Source organism: Arvicanthis niloticus, chromosome X, assembly GCF_011762505.2.
Source record: "Arvicanthis niloticus isolate mArvNil1 chromosome X, mArvNil1.pat.X, whole genome shotgun sequence".
In the NCBI taxonomy this organism is placed as follows: domain Eukaryota; kingdom Metazoa; phylum Chordata; class Mammalia; order Rodentia; family Muridae; genus Arvicanthis; species Arvicanthis niloticus.
In genome coordinates, this window is record NC_047679.1 from 114687016 (window position 1) to 114713584 (window position 26569).

At 41.2% G+C, this 26569-nt stretch overlaps 1 protein-coding gene across 6 annotated transcripts in view; it reads right to left on the bottom strand.

Moving 5' to 3' along the window:
• Positions 1-26569, bottom strand: part of Arhgef6 (Rac/Cdc42 guanine nucleotide exchange factor 6) — a 111109-nt gene that overhangs the window by 65487 nt on the left and 19053 nt on the right. For all 6 annotated transcript variants that reach the window (XM_076918819.1, XM_076918820.1, XM_076918818.1 and 3 more), the window contains 3 exons: positions 13444-13528; positions 11201-11331; positions 8392-8593 (listed from right to left, as the gene is read on the bottom strand). In XM_076918819.1, coding sequence (XP_076774934.1) covers positions 8392-8593; positions 11201-11331; positions 13444-13528 — 418 coding nt within the window. The remainder of the gene's footprint in view (positions 1-8391; positions 8594-11200; positions 11332-13443; positions 13529-26569) is intronic.

Here is a 26569-nt window from a genome sequence, read left to right on the forward strand (position 1 = left end):
TGGGGAATATTTTCATTTAGTTTTGAGATAGGGTTTCACATATGCCAGGCTGGCCTCTAACTCATTATGTTGGAGAGGATGATCTTGAACTCCTGATTTCCCTGCAGCCACTGCATGAGTGCTGAGATTACAGATGTGTATCATGGTGGTTTATTCTGTGCTGGGGATTGAACCCAGGGCTTCCTCCATACCAGGCCAGCACTTTTACCACCCAAGCTATGTCCCCAGGCCCAGTTGCTGGTGTTTCGTTTTTCTCTTGCTCTACACTCCTGCCTTAATTTCTCACCCTGTGAAGCTCTCTCTAAATTCCACACTCAGCAGCATTCAGATAAGAGATAAATATGTGGAAGTGCTGAGAGCTAGTTCAAAGTGGCCTAATCAGAACCATGAATGCATAGACATTTTTGGTAGCATTGCTAAAGCATTGGAAAAAACAAAACTGGTCAGGTCCATTCAATTCATGACAAAGAATCAATAAGCATTTCTTTAAAATGGGGTTTTCGACATAAACTAACAAATGGCAATGTTACACGGGCACAGGAATAAGAAACCCCCTGTTCCTGCTGTAAAGACTCCTTTACAATTCATTTTGGAAGCTTTCCTTGCTTCTGCTGATGTCCAAATTTCTATTGCCTGTTGCAGGCGCCAAAAATAAATCGAGTGGCAGTTTTTCTGGACATGAAGCATGTACGTGAAACAGCTGGGGGATTAAAACAGGAAGTCCAAATCTAAAGCTCAACCCTAGCTTTGGTTTGCAATGAGGAAGAGCAGTTTCCTAATGGGCCATAATCCAGACCTGGTTAACCATGGACGTATCCTTCTCGACTGACTTAATGACTCCTAAACAGGATCAGTTGGTGAAAATAAAATTTGTTTAAAATCTCTTCTTCTAATCATGCTTGTTTCAACACATTCCTAATATGGAAAATTTCCCACTGAAAAATAAGAAGGTGTCTTTCCTTGTTCCTTTCTTTGGCTTTTTTTCTTCCTTTTCCTTTCGTTCATCCAGGTTTGTTTTTAAACTAAGGTTTTTACCAGTAGCCCAGGCTGGCTGGAAACACGTGACCATCATCTCCAGCGTGCTGAGCACAGGGATTACAGGTGTTACCCACAATGCCTGTCTTGGGGAAAGTGAATGGAAAATCTTCACAAAATTAGCTTTGAGGGCTCAGAGGATAAAGATGTTTGCTGTTTGCCATCAAACCCGATGGCCTCAGTGTAATCCTCTGGTGGAAGGATAGAACTTACTCCTTCCCATAGAACCAATTCCAACAGAATCAGCAGAATTAACACCCACAATCTGTTCTCTGGCCCCTACACCCATGCTCTGGCATGATCATACCCATCATATATCTACACACACATGAATAAATAAATGAATGAATGAATGAATGAATGAATACATCAACAATACAAGAATTTCAAGCCTTGACTTTTCAGATAACAAAGGAAAAATGGCAAAGAAAGAGTACAAATGAGTGCCAGTTTAAGACCGGCTTGGTCTTCTTGGTTAAGATAGACTGGGCTGTATACTGAGGATGCCATTGTAACTCCCCCCTCCTTTTTTTTTTAAATGAGTATTATAGCTTGCTATATTCCCATAATGTATTGGTAGAAATGCTTTTGCTGTATTAACAACTTGCTAGTATATAGGTTATCACTGATTTGTAAAAGAGAACTTAAATTATACAGATGAGTAGTTTTTTATTTATAATACATCTGGTTCAAATGCAATAAAGGAGTCAGGATTCTGTGACCAAATTCATATTATATGTATTTTTATGCAAAGGTCAGTACAAGACAATTGTTAACCTCCATGCAGGTACTGGGAATTGAAGCCAGGTCCTGTGAAAGAGCAGTAAGTACTCTTAACTACTGAGCCTTCTCTCTAGCCCAACCGGAGCTTCTTGATATCACAAATGTTGAAGTTCAATCATCTTAGTGAAAGATTTTTATCATCATGTTTATAAGAGACTGCTGAAAGGACTTTTTCCTCTCTCCCATCTCTGTGTGTGTGCGCATGTGTGTGTCTCTGTGTGTGAGAGAGACAGACACAAAGAGAGACAGAGAGACTGAGACATACAGAGACACAGAGAAAGACACAAAGAGAGACAGAGAGACACATAGAGAGAGAGAGTCCGAAACTCTATTTCCTGCCTGTCTATAATATCTTATGGGTTATTCTTTATGCTGCACTTTTCTGGAATCTCTCTTCTCTCAAAGAGCAGGGGGAAAAGCTGCCTCTGCGCCTCTGGTCACAGTAATCTCTACAGAAGATGTACAGTGGAATCTAAAACTTAATATGCTATTCCCTGAGGACAATTTACCCCAGCAATAAGAGTTCTTGTGAATCACAGTCTCAAGAGATAGAAATTGCATGGCACTCCCCTGGTACAGCACTGCTGGGGGTGGGGGAGGTTATGGTTCTAGGCTTGCTTTGTCATTACCTTATATTACATGACATTACAAAAATACTCTTCATATTAGTTTGAATGTGTCACCCACCCCAGGCTAGGTGTGTGACTTTGTCAGAACTACTGACTGTCCATGTGACCATATGGCCATGCCTTTGACGCAATAGCAAGCAGATAGAGATCACTCGAGGTTTTCAGTTCCATTCCTGAATCAGCTTCCTGAGTGGTTGACAAGGTTGTACAGCAGAGAGCTTTAAAATGTTAAAGTGAAGATTTGTGTCTATGGATACATATTTCATTTATGAACTGAACCACCTTCAATCTCCCTGTAGACTAGTCTTATTTTCTAAGCTTATATATCAGCAAGAATTTATGGAAAAACATTTATAAAAACACAGCCATTCACAAACGTTGGATACAACAAATACAAAATGTTCTTTGGTGACATTTTGGTACATTTGGGCTTACTCCAAATTTTGTAGAGCCAGTAAGAGTTGGGCTGGGAATGAATTCAAGTCAAAAAAGCCTTATTGTTCACCTAACTTTCCCAACAAAATACCCTCATTTACACCAAGCTAACCTTTGACACTGATCCAAAGCTCACTCTGCTCAGTCTGACATCAGAAGTTCACTGGTTTTCCTTGACCAAGTTCTAGGACTTATCTTTGCTTCCATTCTGGGCCCATCTGTAGGCTTCCTGTCTTTTAACATCCAGCTCAAATATTACTTCCTCCATTAAGTTTCCCACAAATTCTTCACTCTTACTATGCTCTCTGCCTCTGAAAATTGCTGGTCTGCAATGTATTTCCTACTCCATCATCCACTGCCTTATATTGCCACTTGTGTGTTTCATCTTCAGTTTTTCTTATTCCCTTCCTCCATATTCTGTAACTTTCAAACAGTTCATCATCTTCAGTACCAACACTTTCCAACCCCCAGCACCCACATACCCCCGCACACACACCCTTCTCTGTCTTCTCTCAGAATGAATCCATCCTCTGTTACTACAGCAAAATATTTATATCCAGGTACTCATACATATAATTTTGTTTATCTCACAATTCTAGAAGCTAAATGCCTGGAATTGGGTGGCCTTGTTTATTTGGCCTCTGGTAAGGGCCTCCTTGACTAGATCACAATATGGAAGAAAACAGAAAGAGAATCAGCCCCATGAAGAAGAGGAGGTTGCACAGTACGGCAGGAGACCACAGAGATTCGGGAGGCCAGTTTACTCTCTTTATAACAACCATGGTTACAGGAACTATTCAAAGTGCCTGAAGAACTACATTAATCTCTCTTCTAAGGGCGCTGTCTCCAAAGTCTTACCTTCTACTAGATTCTACCATGTTAACATCACCACACAGTGCCGGGGGGTGGGGGTGGCAAGCTCCCAGCAAGTGCACATACACTCAAAACATTTTGAAACTGTGGCAAACACAGGTCGAACATCATCTCGTTTGTCTGAAGCAGTGTGCTAGGCATGATGGAAAAAGAAAGGTATAGAAAGATGAGAAGATGAGTCATGCATGGTGTGTGCAAACCTGCAACTCTAGCACATGTGATGTTGCAGACAGGAAAATCAACAAATCAAGGTCATTCTCATTTATATAGTGAGTTTGAGATCTAGATTATATACATATACATTCATATACATATAGATGCAGAAGCTAGATTATATATGTAGGATATTGGGGTAGAAATATAACTGTGAAGGGAGGGAACAGTCTTAAGAGAGATGTGGTGGCTTAGATAAAAATATCTGCCCATAGGCTCATATTTGAATGCTCAGTCAACAGGGAGTGGAACTCTTTGATAGGATTAGAAGGATTAGGGGGTGTGGCCTTGTTGGAGGAAAAATGTCACTGAGAGTGGGTTTTGAGGTTTCAAAAGCCCATGTCAGACCCAGTTTCTCTTTCTGCCTAGGGATCAGGATGTAGTTCTCAGAGCCTGCCTGCATGCCGCCATGCTCCCCATCATGGTAATAATTGAATTAAACCTCTGAAGCTGTAAGCAAGCACCCAATTAAACACTTTATTTCACAAGAGTTGCCTTGGCAATGGTGTCTCTTCACAGTAATAGAACAGTGACTAAGACAAGACAAGAGAGGTGAAAATAAGGGTGATATGTGGGAGAAAGAAAATATGGCATATTTTCTTTTATGCAGAATCTACATAATGTGTATACACATACATTTAATGGCATTAAAGCAGAAGTGGATTATTCATCGGAGTAGAAGGAATAGCAGGAGATGTAGAGGAAAGCTGGTACAGGGAAGTGGAGAATATGGACATATAATAACGAAACTCATTAAATGTTAGTAAAAAATAAAAAGTAACTTAAAATAGTCACACCCCTCTTCATGGAGTTCTAGCTCAAGGGTCCAGTCTTTTTTCATGTATTCATTCTCAAGGGAAAGCATCCTGTATGCTGTTCTATACCTTCCTGTAAACAGGATTTTAAAGATTTATTTATTTTTTATGTATATGAGTACACTGTAGCTGTCTTCAGACACACCAGAAGAGGACATCAGATCCCATTACAGATGGTGGTGGGCCACCATGTGGTTGCTGGGAATTGAATTCAAGACCTCTGGAAGTGGTTAAGTACTCTTAACTGAGCAATCTCTCCAGCCCCTATAAAAAGCATTCTTTAACTCACTGTCTCTATTCTTCCACCAGTCAGAACCATCTTCATATCTTCACAACCCAGTTCAAGGGCTTCCCCTCAACTTAGGATATTGGTTATCAAATTGTTTCTTCACTGCTCCAATCACATCTTGCTTAGAACTTTATCTGTATTGCCAGCTCTGCCTAATGCTGTTACTATAGGTTAAGCACATAAGCCTAAACAGGTCCTAGGGGCAGAGTCTGTGAGCAATATTGTTACAAACACCCTAAGTGCTTGGTAGATACTCAATGGACAAGAGGAATGCAATTTTAACACCTACTTCACACTATTTATTTATTTTACAATATTATCTTTTTCTCTCTCTAAGCCTGGGTTTTTTACTGGTATACAGTCAATATTGTATATAAAATATACAATATTTTAAAGTAAATCATATATTTTGACCATATTTACCTTACACAAGTGTGTGTATTTTGTTTTGGTCTTGATTTTTTTTTTTTTTTTTTTTTTGAGACAAGGTTTCACTCTGTAGCCCAGGCTGGCTTTGAGCTCATGGGCAATCTCCTGTCTCACTCTTCAAAGTGCCACCACACCCAGACATTTAACAATTATTTTACCAAGCATAAACAAAGCAGAAGAGCATATCTGTTCTCATGGTACTTACATTTGAAAGGTTCACTGTGGGCAGTAAATGAAATAAAGAAGTAAACACGTTGGTCATTAGGGGGAAGGAAAACAAATAGGGCAAAGGTTGAAGCAGGACAGAGAGATGGATAGAAGCAGCAGGGACAAAATTCACCTCAGTCCTGGGTGACTCAGGAAGGTGCTGGCTACAATGTGCACAAGAGAGCAGACCTTAAGGTCACAAGGTAAGCAGCAGTTCTGAATTCCGAGGAGAGCATTGCCGATGACTCGGCAGCCAGATAGGCCAAGAGGCCAGTGTGCATAAAGTGGGATGAGTGATGGGGAATGAAGTCATTAAGGACAAGGTTGGGTAGCACTACTGTGGTGACATAGGCTTTTATGTTTTCTGAGAGGAGCCATGATTTGGTTTTCTCCCGAATTACTTAGTTTAGACTAGATTACAGAAGTGACAAGGACAGCAACAGGGAAGATGAGGACACAATGACAGTGAGCTACGTGAGAGATGCTCATGTGTGATCTATACACAACAGACCCTATGCTTTTCTTGCATCACAAGTTTCTTGGATTCTGAAGTCAGACTTGCCCCCAATAGCAGGATGTTTCTAGGGATCAAGGCCAGAGCTTGCTACTCTGAGTCTTAAACCAGAATATCCTAAGCCTGAAGGGAATGAAGACCAAGGCCTAGGGTGGTCCATAAAAGATCAGGCACATTGCTGTAAGACATCACAGTGAGAGACATGCTGTTCATTTCCAATGCCCTGTAAACAATGCTTGGAATTTTCAGGCGAGGCAGCGAAAGCTGTTCCTTTTAGTTTTGCAGATGAGTCCACTGCACCAGGGAACATCAGTGTAAATCTAGAAAATGGTTTAGGGATCCTGACAACCAGATTATGTCAAAGGAAAGATACTGCAGGAGGTGAAGGTCGGCTGTAAAAATAATCAGAACCAAGGAAATTCCAGGCAAGGCTTGTGAAAATACTTCAGAGCTTAAAAGAAATGTCTCAATTCCCAGTAAATAAAAATGTTGAGTTCTGGGACTCTGGATCAGAGGTAAATTGCTTGCCCAGTATGTATTAGATAGGACCTGGGTTCTATTTCCATGTATGACAAAAGCTGATGAGACATTGATATAAACAAATATTTATAAATCTTCCACAAACACATTCCTCTAAATGAGGTGCTCCTCTCCCCTATCCTAGAACACAGAAAGTGGCACAGCTAAATTACATCTTAAGTTCTTGAAGGAATGTCTTTTAAGAGTGATAGTTATCTGAGAATAGCTGTGGAGGGAGAAGGAACTTTCATTAACTATACTATAGTATAGTTACATATATATATATATATATATTAAAATATTATCTTATTTAGAGTGAGTCTATATTTTCATTAATTAGAAGTATCATTGTAAAAAGATATTCTTTGTATGTGTGATCATGCTGGGGGAGGGGGAGGGTACTCCAGCCATGCTGAGGTCACATGCTGAGGTCAAAGGGCTACTCTGTGCAGTTGCTTCCCTCCTTCCACTTTTCCATGAATTCTAGAATCAGACTAGGGCCAGGCTGTGCAGCAAGCACCTTCACCCACTGAGCAGCTCGCTGGCCCATAGGATTTTTTAAATTAAAAATTATTTGTTTATTTTAGGGGACATGCACTACGGTGCATATATGGGGGTCAGAGAACAACATCTGGAAGTTGTTTCTCTCCTTCTACTGTGTGGGTCCTGGGGTTTGAGCTCAGGTAGACAGGCTTAGCAGGAAGCAGCTTAATCTACTGGGCCCACCTATTGGAAGCATTAAAATTAAAAACAAGTACATACAAAAGAAGTAATACACTGGGAATCAAGCTACTGAAAGAAGCCCTTGGGTAAATTTTAAAAAAATTGAAGAGCTATAATAACAGCACTTTTATCTGTCTCATCATGTACTATTGTGAACTGGTTGTGGAAGGCTTCTATTGATTTCTGTTGTTGGTTGGTTTATTTAAGAGAAGGCCTGATGCAGTCCAAACTAGCCTAGAACTTTGTTTACAGGTAAGGATAACCTTAAACTCTTAACACATCTGCTTCCACTTTCCCGGTGCTAGGATACCAGATATACACCACAAGACTGCTAATTTCTTCCTATTATTCCAAGAAGAATCTGCCTTCATTTTAAAGAAGAAATAATTTACCAAAAACCTCTAAAAGAGGCTTCTAAAAAGCAATTAGAGTCTATCATGTGTTCATTGTTCAAGAAAGGGAAAAGTAGCTCATGGTTTACAATAAGCTAAGGACCATCTTGTTCTTAAAGTGGTCAGGCAGCTTTCTGCAGGGAGACTGTTATCTCTCTCACACATCTCTGAGGCAGTTTTAGGTCTGCTGAAAGGCTGGAGAGCTAAAAGGGGAAGTTAGCTCTCAGCTTCTCTTGTTATTGTCCTCGGCCATGGTGATTCTGAGAGGAGCAGGAAGGCCTCTGCACTGTCCACTCCGGCCAGAGAGGCTTGTGCTTACAGTACAGCAGTTGCTTCCAGTTTGGATTCCTTTGCTTTCACATAAACTAAATACAGCTTTGTTTCAACATACCTAATTATTCCTAGTTCCGTTCTAGTCTTATTTCCGACATACATGTATCGGTTGTGTTAAGTAATTTAAAATCAAACATTTTCAATAAGAATACCAAGAAGGAACAAGTCTCACACTTAAGAAGACTTTAAAAGCTTTACTTACCACTGGGTTTAATTTCTCGAACATAATTACTAGGGAACCAGCCAGTTCTTCCATTTAATGTGCCTTCCCACCAGCCTCCTTCTTCAACTCGAGTGACATAAATGATGTCCCCTTTACACACTGACAATTCATCTTCATTAGTCTGCTTGAAGTTGAATCTTGCCTTTACTATCAACTGGTGACTTCCATTTTCCGTCATCTCCTAGAGAAAAAAAAAAGCCACATCAGATTAACTGCCTATCAGATTGAGGCATGAGTAGAAATCATGCATATGGAGACAACATGGAGTGATCAAAATTATAACCCCAGGAATCTGTTCAGCAGTTAACAATGCTGGCTACTCTTGCAGAGGACCTAGGTTCGATTCCCAGCACCTACATGGCAGCTCACAAACATCTGTAACCCCGGTTCTAAGGAATTTGATGCCTTTTTCTGGCCTTCTTCGGCACTTTTGTAAGTGATGCACAGACATAATGCAGGCAAAACTCCTATACCCACAATTGGTTTTCAATTTCAAAGAGTAAAACCCAAGGTCATTTCATTTATTTACTTTATTTTGTGGGGTTTTTCTTTGAGACAATGTCTCACATTAGCTCAGGCTGGCCTGGGCTTCACTATGTAGCCTGGGTAGGCCTCACAGCAGTCCTGCCTTTTAGCCTCCCACAAGCTAGGTTTCCAGGTGTGTGACATTATGCCTAGCTTAGCCTTAGTTAGAATCTAGGAGTCTATGAATAGGTCCAGGGGATGTTACCACTCCCTTCAAATCCATGTGCAAATGTTTGCAGAGAGATGACAGCCCATGGTGGAAGGAAGGATGGAAGGAAGGAAGGAAGGAAGGAAGGAAGGAAGGAAGGAAGGAAGGAAGGAAGGGACTTGTAAAAAGTTGTTCCCTGATCTTCATATGCATCTGCATTTATACACAGATAAAACATGCAAACATCAACAACCATAATGATATAAACTTTTAAAATAAAAAACTTTCATTTCTCAGAATGTATATTTTTGAGGGAGTCATAGTTTTCATTTCCTTCTTCTTTTTCTAAGCCTGGCTTCTTAGCTGAACCAGCTACTAAAGTAAATTAATATACCACTTCATCCTGCTTCTATCCAACATAAAACTTGGTATAAAGATTAGCTATTAACCACGCTTACAAAATTCACTCCCATCTTGCAGTTACTAACAAATCTTAACTCGACCAGCCTTCAGTCATAAGTAAAGATCAGTTACGCTGTGATCAAAGTTAGGCTGGGTAGGTGAAGGCATGTATGCATGATCTGAGCACTTAGGATTTGAAGGGGAAAGATAAGGAGTCCAAGGGTACCCTGCGCCACACAGAGAGTTCAAGGTCAGCCTGGGCTCCATGACACAACCTAATAGCACTCACAATTATGTAAGTCAGAAGTTCTGGGTTAACATCTGAAAGTCACAGACCCTTATGAGAATCCCATAAGCTCAGTGTAGCTTTCTTTGCTCATATTAGTTTACCCACATGAGCTTTTATACACAGTTTCAGAGATGGCAAAGAATATGGTGCCGTAGCGCTCACCAGCTTCTCTATCCAGGCTGCTTGGCAGTGACAGGTTGGTAGAGTTCTTATTATCTAACATGCAAGAAGCCCAGGTTTGATCCCGGGCACTGTGTAAACCAAGTATGATTGAACGCACCTGTAATCCTAGCATTTAGCAGGTGGAGGCAGAAGGATCAGAAATTCAAGATCATCCTCCCCCAAGACATAGCAAGTTTTATGCCAGGCTGGGTTAGGTGAGAGCCTGTCTGAAAAGAATGAGGAGGAAGAAGTGACCTCAACAAGGCTAAGCACCTGTTTAGACACTCTGGAAATAAAAGGTTGTGGTGGCCGACAGTAAGCCAGTGGCTTTCGACAAGAATGAAAGAACAGAAAATCGCATTTTCTCCCAAATCAAAGCTTCTAAGACCATGGTTCTCAACCTCTGGGTGTCGACCTCTGTGAAGGTTGAATAACCCTCTCACAGGGGCTGCCTAAGAACATTAGAAAACACAGATATTTACATGACGATTCATAACAGGAGCAAAATTACAGTTACGAAGTATCAGTGAAAATCATTTTAAGGTTGGGGGTCACCACAACATGAGGTGCTGTATTAAAGAGTCACAGCTTTAGAAAGGTTGAGAACCATTGGTCTAAAACCAGATGCAAAGACAACTAGGCGATCCAGTATAGATTTATCATAGGCTGATATTTAAAAGTGGTTCTTCTTTTGAGACACTAGACTTGATGTACATGTACATTGTACATGTAGCCCAGGTTAACCTCAAACTAGTGATGCTCCTGCCTCAGTGTCCAGAGTGCTGGGAATGCAGGTTTGTGCCAACACATCCGGCTAAGCTTCCTTCTTGCTCAATAGGAATCCAAGGGGGAAAAAAGAGACTGCAATCAAGACCAGAACAATAATGAGTATTTATTGATTGCCTGCGAGTGCCAGGTAATAACTCATTCTAATAAGCTCATGGGGTAGGGTAAATGACAGCAAAGTGCCATCAGGAGCACTCATAATGACTGACATTTGCATAGCATTCCCAGTTAAGTGGCTAGCTGAATTCTAGTAAACAACAGAGCTTCACCCCTGAGGGGCTCCACCTACCTGCTTCCTCCCAGTATTCCATCGTGAATGGAAGTTCATTCTGCACCTCATACTCACTCTCTGGTGACACTCCAAACAAACAGAACATCTACCTCACCACATATGGAAATACATGGGAGATGTTCAACCCACTTAACAGATTTTTAAAACACAGTGGGTAGGGAATGGGGGGACACACGCTACTTACCACTGTCTTTTCCTCGCTTTGCTGCTCTGGAGTTGTGCTGGGAACGGCTGCCTGCGGGTTTGTGTTTGTCTGAGAGCTGGTCGTAGCACTAAGAGAAGAGGACCGTCCACATGGTCTTTCTGAGAGCTGATCTGTGAAGAGAGGAAAAGGCATGGGGAAAACAAATAAATAAATAACACTCACGGCAGGAAACCACCTACAGCAGGAGACACTCCAGCCCAGGACATTGCCAAAGCCATCCTAGCAGTTCCTGGGACTCTATCACTCTGAACAGGCTCTGTTTTTAGGCCTCCCCCCCCCCGCCCCCTTTTTCCCTTTCAATGGCCAACTTTTTTTCTTCTTAACCTTACTGGCCACTGCTGTCCAGTATAATGAAAAACAGCGGCAGAACCACATTTTCTCCTAACCCATTTCTCTATAACTCTCCCTTACGAAACCAGTTGCCACAGTATGTATGCTCTGTTATCCAAGGCAGGCCTATATCGGGTACCAAGCAGCTGTTTGTGGCTCTTAATACTTTTGAAATATTTCAAATTTCTCTCTTTGTTTGCTGGCTCATAACTTAGGGGTTCTTTGCTTACATGTAAAAATGTGTGTCCCACATAACCAAGTCTCCCTGGTGCTTTGGGGTGGGGTGAAGAATCCGAATGAGGGAGAGGGTGTTTTTGAGACAGTCAATCTTGGTACTAGAATCATTTTGTAAAATCAAATACAGGAGCTTTCTCTTGCTTGATTCTTTGTGAAATTTGATCAGGCCTGAGCTGAGCTGGGTGTATTGAAGGGAGAGGCTGGCTTCTTGACAAATTCAAATGAGGCTCCTTTCCTTTCCACTTATTTTTAAAAGATATAAACTGCAAAAGTCTAAAGCCCAAACATTCCCCAGGCGACAGGCTCAGCATCCGAGGAATCTCCTTGAGGCTGTGGGTTTTTACTTTCACCTCCTTGTATTTTTATAAATATCTGTGGTGAGCGAAGAGACTGTAAAACTTGCTAGAAGAGTTTGGCAAAGAAACGTATAATTTGTGTGGCATAATGTTAGAATTATACCATCCTCCCTTCCCAGAACTGGATACTTGTCATGTGCGTTAAATATAGCTACTTGAATTAGCTGTACTCTCTGCTATACGCCTTGCAATAGCTCAAAAACCATTTTTTTTCCCAAATAGCAAAAGAACAACTTCAGAGAAGTATTTTTCCACATCTTGCCATTCTCTACAGCTCTTTGGGGTAAAACTATAATTACTTGATGGCTTCCTAGATTCTCCATCCTACTCCGCCGCACTTGATTATATTGTTTGCTCAGCTCTCTAATTGGTTCACGTGGGTAAGTTGAGTCTCCATAAATAGATAGTAATTTTCTCAAGGGCAGGGCCAGATTTTCTACTTCCTCCTTGGCACCTGGCAGTACTGAGCAGAGTCGTTTGGCTCCTAAGCCATTCATGCAGTAGGATTCATGTTTGGCATAAGGGCTCTGGACAGTTTTGTGTGGGTTTGAATCCTAGCTTAGCCATCCATTTTCTAGTTGGGTAACTGTGGGCCTGGCTTTCCTTATCTATAATGTGGGCTTTACCATCCCTATGTCCACTGGTGGTGTTTGATTGTTTGAATGAGACCACTTGGAGCTACTAAGACAGCCTAGACCCAGGGAAAGGGCTCAAAGCACTTGAACTCATGATGACTACTATTGATATAGTTAAGACATGATGTCACAGAAGAAATGGCTTTCTAGTACAGTTTTATCAGTTTCCTCTTTACTCAAATTATAATTAATAATCTCCAACACAGCAGATATGAAATGTTTAAATGAGCTGCTCTTTACATTCACTGGGGAATCTGGGGGTTCATTTCAAGTGCAAAGCGACTGACAAGCTCCCTTTTATGACTGCAAGAAAAATATCTCTGGTAGAGAAAGGGAAGTGATGGCTGGTTTTTGTAAACCTTTTTTTAAAGGAGGAACTAACTGGTCTTTCCCTTTTCTTTCTGTCTTGTTATACTCAATTGGTGATCCAAAAGCTTTGCATGAAGCCACTTTTTGGTTCTTATTTTTATGTTAAGACTATTAGAATTTGATAGATATTTATTTTTTCTTGTTATTTCTGTGATGGGTACATTTGAGTTATAAAAATTAAATATTTTATATTTTTAAAATTTATTTTGGGGAGGGAAGAAATTTGCACCATTTGAACAATTTGGCCATAGTTAGCTTCTAGAAACATGGATCATAAATCACCAACATGTCTTACCTTCTGTTGCTTTGTTGACAGCTAAAAGAGTATTCAGAACCTTGGTGAAATTGGTCCCTGAATAGAGGTCATCAGGCTCAAATACCTATTAGAAAGGAAATTTGAAACTGTAAGACACTGTAAGTAATCAACTCAACAAATAAAACTGTGAGAAGACCCTTTGCTTTAGTATTCAAGAGGGAAAAATGTACAAGACAAGATGCAAACCTCTGCAAACCTTCTGGAGGAACTAGAGCAGCAGCTGAGCTGCCTAATGGCATGTGGCAGCCATCAGTGACTCAGAACAAAACAGCACTTGGGATATGAAAGGCAAGCTGAGAAGGTAGCACCCACCAGGAAATCTAAAGCGCATGCTCAGACCCACTCTCCTGACCTGAACATATGAAGCTCCTCAGTCAGTTAGTTACAGGAAGCCTGTGTGCAGGGGTTCCTGTTACTGCCCAACACCTCTCCAAAGGCCTCAGAAGCCTACAAATAAGGAGGTGAGGCTTTCTGCTTTACCTTTTATTAACTGTCCTCATTGGTGGCACTGTCACAAGTCCCTGTCTCTCCTCCCCTTCCTCTCTGCTTAGGGTCCCAATGCCACATTGCAGAACTGCTGTCCCAACCTGCCTTTTGCTCGAAGCCTCACTTCCTGTTTTCTGCTGATTGATCTTGACCCGCAAGGATCTGACTCTCCATCTGCCTGAGCTTGTGAGTTCTTCCTGGCTTTGGGTGACCTTTCTAGATATGATGCCAGGCCTTTCTGACACTTTGGCCAGGCATGGTGGGTCACATCTATAGTCTTGGCACTTGGGAGGCTGAGGCAGGAGAATTACCATAAAATTTAAGTCACCCTGGGCTACATACAGAGTGGGTTCCAGGTCAGCCTAGGGTAGAGTGAGACCTGCCTAAAAATAACATCTGCATAGCCAGATTTTGCAATCTTATAGGTTACTGTTCCTACTGAAAGTGCCAATTACCTACTGATATATCCTCAATCTTTGTCTCTGCCTCTGCCTCTGCCTCTGTCTCTGTCTCTGTCTCTCTCTCTCTCTCTCTCTCTCTCTCTCTCTCTCTCTCTCTCTCTCTCTCTGTGTGTGTGTGTGTGTTCTCATTAGAGAACAACTTTTGAGAATCGGCTCTCCCCCACCATACCATATGTATCCCTGGACATTAACTCTGGTCATCAGGCTTAACTGCAAGTGCCTTTCCTTAATCACTGAGTCATTTCACCAGCACCATTGTTTTCAATGTAATATAAAATGTTGGTTTTAAAATACATTCCCTCTATTAAGATATGTGGAGGCTTCATATAGCCTCTGTATATTGAGGCTAGTATCAACCACAGGCACAATCTAAAGTAGGCACTCAATAGTGTAGATATTAGCCAGGTATGGTGACTCATACTAGCAATCCCATCATTCGGCAATTTGAATCAGGAGGATCACCAAAAATTCAAGGCCTGCTTAGTCTAGATAGCAAGTCTAACTACCTGAGTTTGAGTCTCAGAATTCACATGTGGCACTAAAAGGTTAACTCCTTAAGTTGTCCTCTGCTGGCCTCTATAATCATACTTATGAAGTGGACATGGGAACACACACACATACTTACACACATACACAGAGGGGGAGTGCAAATAAACAAGAAGCACAGATAGACTTTTAGTAAAAGGATACCATTAACATTTCTGAAGAATTAAATAGTACTACATTCCAAATGTTTAAAAAGCACATTTCCAGGAATGAACTGAGAGGAGTTCTATTTTAGTTTGCCAAAGCCAAGGTGAACACAGTACAGTAGATAGTGGTGAGAGCAACCTGAGCCCCAGAAGATGACTTCATCAATCTCCCCTAGAACTGACCAGTGGGAGAGAGTTTATGACATCTATGCCAAAATGGTCACCAGGCAGAGTCTCCTCCATGTTTCCTTTGTGTTAAGTGTGTTCCTTTGACAATTTCACACACACACACACACACACACACACACACACACACACACACATACACACACACACACACACACACAGAGAGAGAGAGAGAGAGAGAGAGAGAGAAAGAGACGTAGACTATATATTCTCATCACTGTCATGCTACCTTCTCTGACAGTCCCCCCACACCCCTATTATCCACCCCCACATCTCTTCCCTTTATTTATGTTTTCTTTTGCTTTTAACCCCTGAGTCTAAGTAGGGCTGTCTGTGAAGTTCATTTGTTTTGAATCCTATACTCCCCAGTGGGATTGTGCTTATATGTATGCCCGTGGATATATGTGTTAGACAGATACAGGAAAGGTGGGTAGACAATAATAAGCAGAATGCAAGGTTAAAACAGAGATGAGAGTAAAACGTGGAATGAAAATCTCCCCTGTGTTTTACTTCTGTAGCTGTTCCTTACCCAGCTTGATGGCTTACATATGGCAACACTGGTAATCTTAAAATATCCTGGTATTTGACTGAGTTTTAGAACACATGAGTTGAACATAAAATAAAACATGCCTCAATGAGAGTCACCGCTCAAATGAGGAAGTTGCCTGGACTGCACCCAGTTCCCTTTTGAGAAAACCCAAATATGCTTGAGCTTCTCCACAGATGCTTGTCTTCTCACAGCTAGTCTGTTCTATAGAGCAGTGGGAATGATACAGGAAGGCATTACACGTGGCCTTTAGAGACTAGTAGAAAACCAATGCACAGGGGTTATTGTTTTAGAGCATTTGGGGGACCAGATACACCTACAGATAGGCTTCACTACACCATAAATTCCTAAGCTCTAAATTGTTTTTTTTTTTTTTTTTTTTGAAACATGGTTCCATGTAGCACAGGCTGGCCTTGAACGTACTTTGCAGTCAAGGATTACCTTGAACTTTTGAGCCTCCTGCTTCTACTTCTTAGGTTCTGGGATTAGAGGTGTGCAGAACCATGCCCTTTTCTTATGGTCCTGAGGATCAAACCTAGGGTCTTGTGCATGTTGAACAAGTACTCGACCAGTGAGCTATATCCTCAGGCTCTCCAAAGCAAGTATTGGAAGCTCTACTCTAGATCTTTCTGCTATGAACTTGACCTGGGCCCCCTTCAGAGAAGGAACTATCATTTGGAGAGAGCACATCACTTCCATCCATTGAGACCATAATTCAAAGGACAAATGTGAGACTGAATTTACAGTTGTGGATGTTCAGAAAGATGGAGTGCACTGGTGTCCAACTGAAAAAAAAAAGTGGAGGAGAATCCCTTAGAGTGGCATGAGATAAAAAAAACAAGGAGAAATGAGGTACCATACAGGTCACTCAAGTAGGAAGAACACCACATTTTTGTTGTCATTTGTTCCCTTTTTTTTTTTGGTTTATTTTTGAGACAGCCATGAAGCTCTGGCTAGCCTAGAGTACACTGTATACAGGAATTCTCTTGTCTCTGCCTCTGGAGTGTTAGTATTACAGGATTGAGCTACCACACCCAACCCTAATGCCTCAAAATGGAGAACTAATCTGAGTTTCTATCTGCAAACCCTGGGGCTTGTGGAAAGTTAAAGTATATAATTATCCAAAGTGCTTTTCAAAGTCAATGTCAAATCATGTCAGAGTTTTGATGATATCATCCATTTAGTGTCCAGTATATGATTGAGATTCTGATTAGCTGACCTTTCTTTATTCCTATTTTAGTCCAGAAATAAGGCATGTGGTTCATTTAGACTCATGAAGATCAGATAAACAGCAGTACTCCTACCCTCCATTCATTTTATCACTTCTGTGACTCAAACAAAAAGAACGTGAAATATGGCCAGAGACCCCGAAGGTGCCACTCCAGCAACTGGATAGATGGGGTTCAGGTTCACAAACAACAGAAACTCAATTCTGGATAAGCAATAGAGAAGACACTAAGTAGACATCATTAGGGATTCTTTTCTGAACAATCATATATAACCAGCCAAAGTCCACTCCAATACCAGCAGATGATATGAGACAAGACATTTAGTTTTGATAAGTTTTTCCATTCTGGAAATATGTAATGACATCGAAACCTCTAGATTTTCCATCCTCTAGATGCCAGTTATGAATTCTGGGATCTTGGGGATCTACCAGGGTAAATTATGCAAAAGTTATTATATTTATGACTTCATAAACATATCCTTTTGGAGTCACTCTCACTTTCAACATGTAAGACAAAGAGTCAAAGTAGAACACACTCCTTCACTTCCTGGTCCGTTTTTTTCTACCTTCCACTTTTGGACAAGATCTCATGGAGCGTAGTCTAGACTTCAAACTCCCTGTATAGCCAAAGATCACCTTTCAACTTCTTATGTTCCTGCTTCTACCTCCAGAGCACTGGGATTATAGACATGGGCCACTATAGCAATCTCTATATGGTGCTGGGTAAGGAACCCTGGGCTTCATGCACGCTAACCAGGCACTCTACTTACTGAGCTACACCTCCATTCCGTTCCTCATTAATCATATAACTATGATCACTGATTTGTGTGGCTCCATCTGCCTGGCATGATGCTTAGAGAATAAATATATATAGCAATAATTTGGGTGTTTATGTCACCAAAATTTAGAGTGAAACATAATCTTTGAGGTGGTACTATTTGGAAGTGGTGATACTGGGAAGTTATTAGGTTCAAGCATCGATACCTTATAAATGGGATTAGCAAGCTTATTAAACAGGTAAAAACAGGGCTGTGGCTCAGTCATTAGGACCACTGGCTGCTTATCCCAGAGGACCAGAGTTAAAGTCACAGCATCCACATAACAGCTCACAATTGTTTTCAACTCAAGATCCAGGGAATATGATGCCTTCCTCTAACTTCTGCTGGTATCAGGCAAACATGTGGTACAAGGACATTCGTGCAGGCAAAAACTCACACACATAACACAACACAAATTTTAAAATGAGTAAATAGAAGGACCCAAACAACTGCTTTGCCCTTTCCACCATACGAGGACACTGTGAGCATTTACCAGCTACTGGACTTTCCAACCTTCAGGGACATGAATAACACAATACATTTCTGTTCTTAAAAGGTTATAATATTTTGACATTATCATAGATTAAACTTTTTCATTTTATTTGTTTCTCCCAGCAAGCCTGCAATATGGGAACAATTATTTGCTCACTTCCTTAAATGAGTAAACTAAGACCCAGAGTAGTTGTCACAGACCAAGAAAGTGGTGGAATTGGGGGGGTGGGTTGGTTGGTAGAGTGTGTGCCTAACTTACATAAAGCCCTGGATTTGTCTCCTAGCTCTCTGTAAATCAAGAGTCTTTAGACATTATTGTAACCTCAATAGCGACATGGCAGAAGCAAGAGGATGTGAAGGCCAAGTTCATCTTCATTTACACAGCAAGCTTGAGTCCAGCCTGAGTGAGATATATGACACTTTCCCTCAAATCATTTACAAGTGGGTGCTCTGAGGGGCACTGTAGGCCTTGCACATGTTCTTGGCTTTTCCATGAGACACAAGAAAACCCAGAAAAGCCATCCATGGGTTTGCACAGGAAGAAATTCCTTGGTACTTCAGTCCAAGTAGTATCTGTACCATCTGCAGTTTGCTAGAATCCCCAAAATGACTAATTCTACAATGTGGCAATGAGAAACTCCCCCATACTAGACTGCCTCCCAAGAGGCCCTGCCTAATTTCTGGGCCATCTTTCCATTTCCCAACACAAGTCATACTGCATTTGCCAGAGTCAAGAAAGGCAGTTCTGTAAGGCAATAGTCAGATGGGGGAGGGGGGACTTGTGGTTACAACAAGGAGCTAAGCCACCTCCGACTCATTATCACACCTAACACACCTGAGCTAAGCAGCCACAGCTGCCAGCCACATCCTAGTTAAGAAAGGAATCCACCCCCGCCCCCATATTATACTTCAGAACCAGCAGCTCCTTTAATGTCACTGTACCCAGTCAAGTCCCATTTCAGGTTAGAATTTTAGGTTTACATTGATCACAATTGGCCCCATCATTTTTTTTTTCACATCTAATCAAGTGGAAAAACAAGTGATCCCACGGAACCACAAGGACAGCTTCTCTTTCCAGCCTGTTTAAAGAAAAGATGCCAAATATTTAAGGACATTCCAGTGCTTCCCTGTTCATCCTGCTCTTATGAAAAGGCATTTTAAATTAACTGAGCTCATCTTGAATTACGTTCTCTAATTCTCACAGCTGAACACACTGCCTCTGCTAACTCCCGAACTTTGAAGGAAATGTCATTACATGGTACAGCTGAGGAAGCCACTCTGAGCTGCTTAGTCATATCTCGCTGGTGCCGTTGCTTCTGGCTCTGTAACCTGTGAGGCCTCCACCAAGCTCCTGCTAAAAGCAGTCACAAAGTCAGCAACAAATAATGCTCTTAGCTTCGAAATTGGACTCTTTACCCACTAGCATTCCATTTACTAGAATACGGTAATGGTCTTTGTACCCGGGCTAATAACGGCTTGTCTATTGATGGGGAACAAACTTAAAAGCGCAAACCCTGAATTCATTGGACTTTGATTCCCTCCATTTCTCTGCATTTCAACAATTTAGAAAACAGGGTCTGACTTGTGCTTGTAGTCAAGGCAACATGAGATATTTTGAGAAGAGCTCTAGCCTGGAGGTCCAGAGACCTAGACTCTAATACCAGCATTGTTGCTGGTAAACAGTTACAAGATCTTAGGAAAGCAACACTTCTCTCTCAGGGCTTTTATAACCAGAAAGACTTCGACCAATCCAGGCTAATGAGAAGTCTAATAGAGAATCTCCACGGCAACATCTTAGCAAGATTTCTGAGGTCTAAAATCTGGTTCAGTTCTCAAGGCTGTAGAAAATGGACGCAGAGTAGCCAACTTCATCAAAGGCCTACTGCGTGAACTCAAATGTCAAATTCTTAATGCTTGCTAAAAAATACTGCTAAGTGGATTCCTTATACTATGAACAGTGAACTGAATCTAGTGACTTAGACTGTAATCCTACGGACTTGTGAGCCTCATGTGGGAAAAACACTAGTTGAAGGCCTGTTTGGGCTATAGAATTACTTCAAGGCCAGCTTAAGCAACTTAACAAGACACTGCCTCAAAACAGAAAGGGAAAAGGGCTGGGGATATAGTTTAGTGGTAGACTGCTTGCCTAGAGTGTGAGTTAAATATGTAGAGCAAAGGAGTCAATGGTACTGTGAACAACAGAATAGACTTCATAAGTTAATTTTTATCCAGAATGTCACTTAAAATGACCTACTCACACATTCAAATTCTATCTCTATCATCACGCCACTAAACATCTGGATTGTGATTGTGATTAAAGGCAGTCTGTTTAACCACACGTATTCTGTTGTCTCTGCGGGTTGCTATGCAGTCACTTTATATGACTAACACAGGCTCCTAGATGACTTGAACCTCGTAGACTCTGAGCCGGGAACCTCGGCCTCATAGTGCTGCTAGGAAAGAGCTAAGGCTAAGGCATAAGCCTCATTCCCCACTATTCACATTCTCGAGTCACCAAATCGACTTCCCAAGCATCATCAGTGCACCACAGTCCAGGATGTTTACTCTTTTGTGTTACACCTTCAGGGAAAACTCCACAGCAGACATTTATTTTCAACTGAGGGTTCAGTGTTCAGGAAAGAGGAGAAGAGACGAGAGCTGATAGAATCATCTAGAGTGGGAAGGCAGCCATTGGATTGTAAAAAGAGAATAACCAGCAGAAAGAGAAAGGACTTGTCGGAATCGAATGGATGGCTCTTGTAGCTCCCCCATCAACTCTCTCCAGTCACTGCAGCCTTTTTAGAACCACAATGGCTGCCAGTTTTCAGGAGGGAAGGGGGTGATGCCTCACCACTGGGGTGTCTTTATGTCAGAACCTGAGTGGCCTCCCCAGCCACTACCACCACCAGCTTAAGAAGAGGGACTGATTTCCACGAGTTCTAAAACGAAGAGCACATTTTCCTGGAGGCCTGGCATTGCACCTGCTACGTAGTGTCTGTGTGTTTTTATAGTTTAGCCACATAAAGTATGAAACAAGCTTTTGTGGGCCAGCCAGACAACATAATCACCATGTACTTTATTTCTATGGGAAAATGTTTGTGTTAGTAACAACAACTCACAAGTGAATATTTGGAAAATCACCTATTTTTGTATTTTAAGAACACATTTCACTTAACCACATATTTCTGCTCATATCTTACATGTCATCCATTCACTGTGCATGGAGAACACTGAAGGCATATGAAGGTCAGAGGACCACCTGTAGGAGTCAGCTTTTTCCTCTCATCCTGTGGGGACTGAACACAGGATGTCAGGCTTTTTATCCACTGAGCCATTTTACCCTCCTCTATAATATATTTAAACTCTTCACTGCCACTAGCCACACACTCCCAAATCAAATTCTAACACCCACAAGGCTTTCTTCTTTTACTTTCATTGGACTGACAAAGGGCCTCCACATTTTAGAACTCGGTGGTTTGAGGGCCATAGTAAGTATATGAGGACTGAGAATCTCCCCAGTAGTGTCCGTTTTAATGTTGTAACAATCTGGACAGTTAGGGAGGATGGTTTGAAGCCTCTGCTTTCCCAGGGGCCTTGGATAACTTGATTGGAGCCTTAAAGGATAGGGAAAGCAACCATTTCCCTACACATTCTAGGTACAGGACGTATGGCTAGTGATGAGGTCTGCACACAGAAGAGAGACAAAGTTCATGAACACAGGGGCAGCTGCAGGCCACTGTAACAGCAATCCCTATGTTACTTTCCATGAAGTCCTCTATGGACCAACCTTCATGTTTCTCCTGAAAGAAGTTCTGGAGCATGCAATGCCGCACAGCAGGATCCTCAGTGATCTACCGGTTCTTCATAATCTACATGTCTCTTTTTTCCTCTGAGAGTACCAAGACTACTCACAGGGTTCCGATTGGATGGTTGGGTCTTTGAAGTCCAAATGGACCTACTACTCTGCCAACACATGGGAAATCCATGATGAATAACAGTCTCTCACTAGTTGACTGATAGAATGCTCTATCAGAGAGACTTACATGAAGACAGACTACTTCTACAACGTGAGCCATGTAACACCGGTATAATCTTTTGACTCTTCTACCTTCCATGTCTGAGTAATTAGTCCCTGTGTCTGGGAAGTGACCAGAGGCACTTCAAACTCTATTGCTGTGTATCTTTTGAATCAGGTACCAAATATGGCCCCAGCCCATTAAATCCCATCATAAACACCATGACCTAAGTATTCTAGAGAAGAGAAGCATGAAGGATTTGTAGGCTTTCATTGCCTTGCTGAAATGGACTGTATTTTACTTATTGTGTTATATAGCAGCAAAATGACCAAGATTACAAGCTGTACCCACTTGTTCTTACACATGTTCTAAAACCAGTTTCAATTCATGTGCAGAGGATATGGCAAAATAACACTTCAGAAACAGGAAAAGGTAACTTTCAATTTGAAAGACTATAATCTACACATCCAAAGTTCTACTAATAGTAGCTTATCTGGGTGGGAAGGATGTTTCATCAAAATTAACTGTCATTTTCTTTCTTTTATAATCAAGGTTTCACGTAGCCCAGCCTGGCCTGGACCTCACTGTGTTAGATCTGATCCTTGAACTTTTGATTCTCCTTCCTTCATCTCCCAAGTGTTGGGGTTATAGGTATGTGTTGCCATACTGGTTTATGTAGTTCTGGGAACAAACTCTAAGGTTTCCTGGATGCTAGGAAATCACTCTACCAACTAAGCCATATCCCCACTACCTCTTTAGTTAGAGATCACATTTAGCAATTTTTCTGGCACTTCGTGTTTCTGTCTCTGTGTAACTTTTTTTAAAGAAGTCATCTTCAGAAGCAGCAATGTTTAATGGGCATTAATTAATTAGTTTATTAGTTGGTTAATTAATCAATTTTACAACATTTCATTAAAAACACCATTTTTACCTTGGAAACAATCCAAGTACTATAACTTGGGCATTCAGAAACTCAGATATCAGAGACATTGGTTAGAGGTTTCACTTAGCATCCACAGGTCAATGAATAGCCACCCAACCAAAAAAAACCTAACCTAAACTGCCTGAAAGATCACATTCATAAGCCAGGCATGGAAGCTACTGGTTTTAATCCCAGCACTTCACTCAAAAGGCAAAGACTGGAAGATCACCACAAGTTCAAGGCCCATTTGGTTGGGCTACACAGTGACATGCACGGCAGTGTGAACTAGAGTGTGGCCCCGAGAGACTGAAAATGATGGTTCAGTGGCTAAAAGCACTTGCTACTCTTGCACTGGACCTCGGTTCCATTCCCAACACTCTCATGACAGTTTACAAAGTGTCCCTATGTCTAGTTTGAAGTGATCCACCACATTCTTCTGGTCTCCATGGGCACTGCACCCACCTGAAGCATCTAACACTCATACATATAAAATTTAAAAAGAATATGTATTCACAACAAAGAAAACAAAAAAGCATGTTCAGCTTTCTCAGGGAGTAGCATGCAAAACTATTCTCAAGATGACCCTCCTTAACAAGTCCAATCTTTCTCACTACCTCAATCTATCAATGTGCACTCCCTTGGCTCTTCTTTCTTCATCCTGCCTCTTTTGCATTTATTCTTCTCCTTTATAAAATGTTACATAGCACCCAAACCCTAGATCTCCATCATGGCTCATTTACAAGGCTTATTCCAGACACTACTCATTATTACCCAGTGGAATTCCCTATTTCTGAACTTGTCTTACATTTGGCCTCTAGACTCTGGAGCCACTAACTTGGATACCTAGCTATACGCTGTCAAATTCTACCTTTTTTTGTTGTTGTTGTTTATTTGTTTTTGTTTTTTGTTTTTTGAGACAGGGTTTCTCTGTGTAGCCCTGGCTGTCCTGGAACTCACTCTGTAGACCAGGCTGGTCTCTAACTCAGAAATCCGCCTGCCTCTGCCTCCCAAGTGCTGGGATTAAAGGCGTGTGCCACCACTGCCAGGCTAAATTCTACCTTTTTTATTTAGTCACAGGCATGGTTCCACTGGTTGCCAGCCTCTTTCCCAATCTAAAATTCAAACATGGGACAGGAAGATGTCTTCAAATTGGGTTAAAAACGCCTGTTGTTTCTGTGAAGACCCAAGTCCATTTCCTAGCACCTATATAATGACTCACAACTATCCATAGCTCCAGTTCCAGGGGATCTGATTCTTCTCACCTTCATGGACAACAGATACATGTTACAAACAAATATATGAATATTTGAATTTTTATATCAACTATACCTGCCCTTTTGCCATGTCATGGTAGAGAAAGAAGACAAGGCAAAAGACTTTTATTTTCCTACCAAAACTTGATAAATCGGGGCTCATACATTTTCTATCATTCTGTAAATGCTCTTGATACAAGGTGTGATTGGGAGACTTCACTTCACAAAATGAAGTGAAGTTACCACCTGTGTCACTTTGGAAGAGGTCACAGGCAGGAATATGCCCTATGTAGATAGAAGTCTCACCTTGAAAGGCCAATGAAACCAAGAGATTTGGGGTAAGATAAGAAATAAAAAGTGGCCAGGTAGGGAAAGCCAAGAAGAGCTTCCATATGACATCACAGGACGAAGCTCTCACTACCTTCTCTCTTTTTATAATTAAAAGAAACCTTAAAAATAAAGAAGTCACCCCCACTTACACTAAGTTCCTACTTGGAGGGGGCACTTTTTTTGAGACAATGTCCCATGTAGCTGAGGCTGGTTTTGAATTTCTGATCCTCTTGCTTCTACCTCCAAAGTGCTAGGATTCTGTGTATGCACCACTAAGCTTTCCATTCTATTGTCTTCCCCTGAAGGTAATTTTTAAAATTCCGTGTCAAGATGTACACTAATATATAACATATTCCCAGGCATCAGCTGCCTTCAGAGAATGCAAACAGTGTAAGTTACCACCTCTCTTATAAATATCAGAGAAACTACATCTACAAAATCTGACCAGCATGGATTCCTAAACAAGACCTGAACAGAGGTAGCATGAATAGACATGCTAACCTGAAATGGGGAAAATCTCATGAAGCCTGAACCCTAGATAGAAAAGTACAGGCAACATAGAATATTGAGAAAGACAGAAATAGTCTTCCCCAGGGAAGAGCCCTTAAATTGGTTATTCAATACCAAATGGTCAGCCCTTAAATCACCATATACATACATGCAAGTATGTACATATATACATACACAGACTGAGAAGGCTGTATTTCTATTTAGGAGTGTGTGTGTGTGTGTGTGTGTGTGTGTGTGTGTGTGGTGCCATTTAAAGAAAAAGGATTTGAATTTGAGAGAGAATGAGGAAAGTGCATGGAAAGAGTTGGAAAGAGGAAAAGTAATGGAGAAATGTAATTTTATTTTAAGCTCAACACTAATAAGTCCAAAGAAAATGCTTATTTGCAGTATACTTCATCAAAGTTACCAGATTTTATTTTATTTTTAAAATTAATTAATTTTATATGTGTGAGTGTTTTGCCTGCATGTATATCTACATACCACGTGCATGCCTTGTGCCCATATTGGCCAGAAGAAACACTGGATCCCCTTGGACTGGAATTACAGCCAGTTTGTGAGCTGTCATGTAAGTGCTGGAAACCAAACTTTTGTCTTCTGGAAGAATAGCCAGTACTCTTAACCACTGAGCCATCTCTCTGGCCTTCTCGAATGTTCTTTTTGTGATGGGATCTTGCTGTAGACCTGGAAAATGTTATATAGCTCAAGCTGGTCTCAAACTTGTGACCCTCCTACCTCAGCTTCCTTAGTGTTGGGCTTACAAGCATGCACTGCCATGCCTGGTTATAAAAGTATTTCGTTAGTAAAATACATCATCCCTTTGATTTACATATATTTCTCTAAAATTATTGACAAGATAATCTCACTTTACTGTAGATCCAGCTTTGAAGAACACACAAATTATAAAAGAAAATATTTCTTCATATCCAGGGCTATTTCACAGGCATAGTTCTTCATAAAAGATGTTAGGAACTTGACACCTTAAAGCTGCCTCTTAAAATAAAGTCAACACTTCCACAGAGTAGAAAAATGTCTTGTTATTGTGTCTGGAGTGAGAGCAGTCCTTAATCAGGGCTTACTTGCCACTCTGAAAGCTGCTGCATTTTGTCTCACCTTGACTTAATTCCTTCTTTTCCCTCATGTCCTATTCAATCTCTCAACTGACAT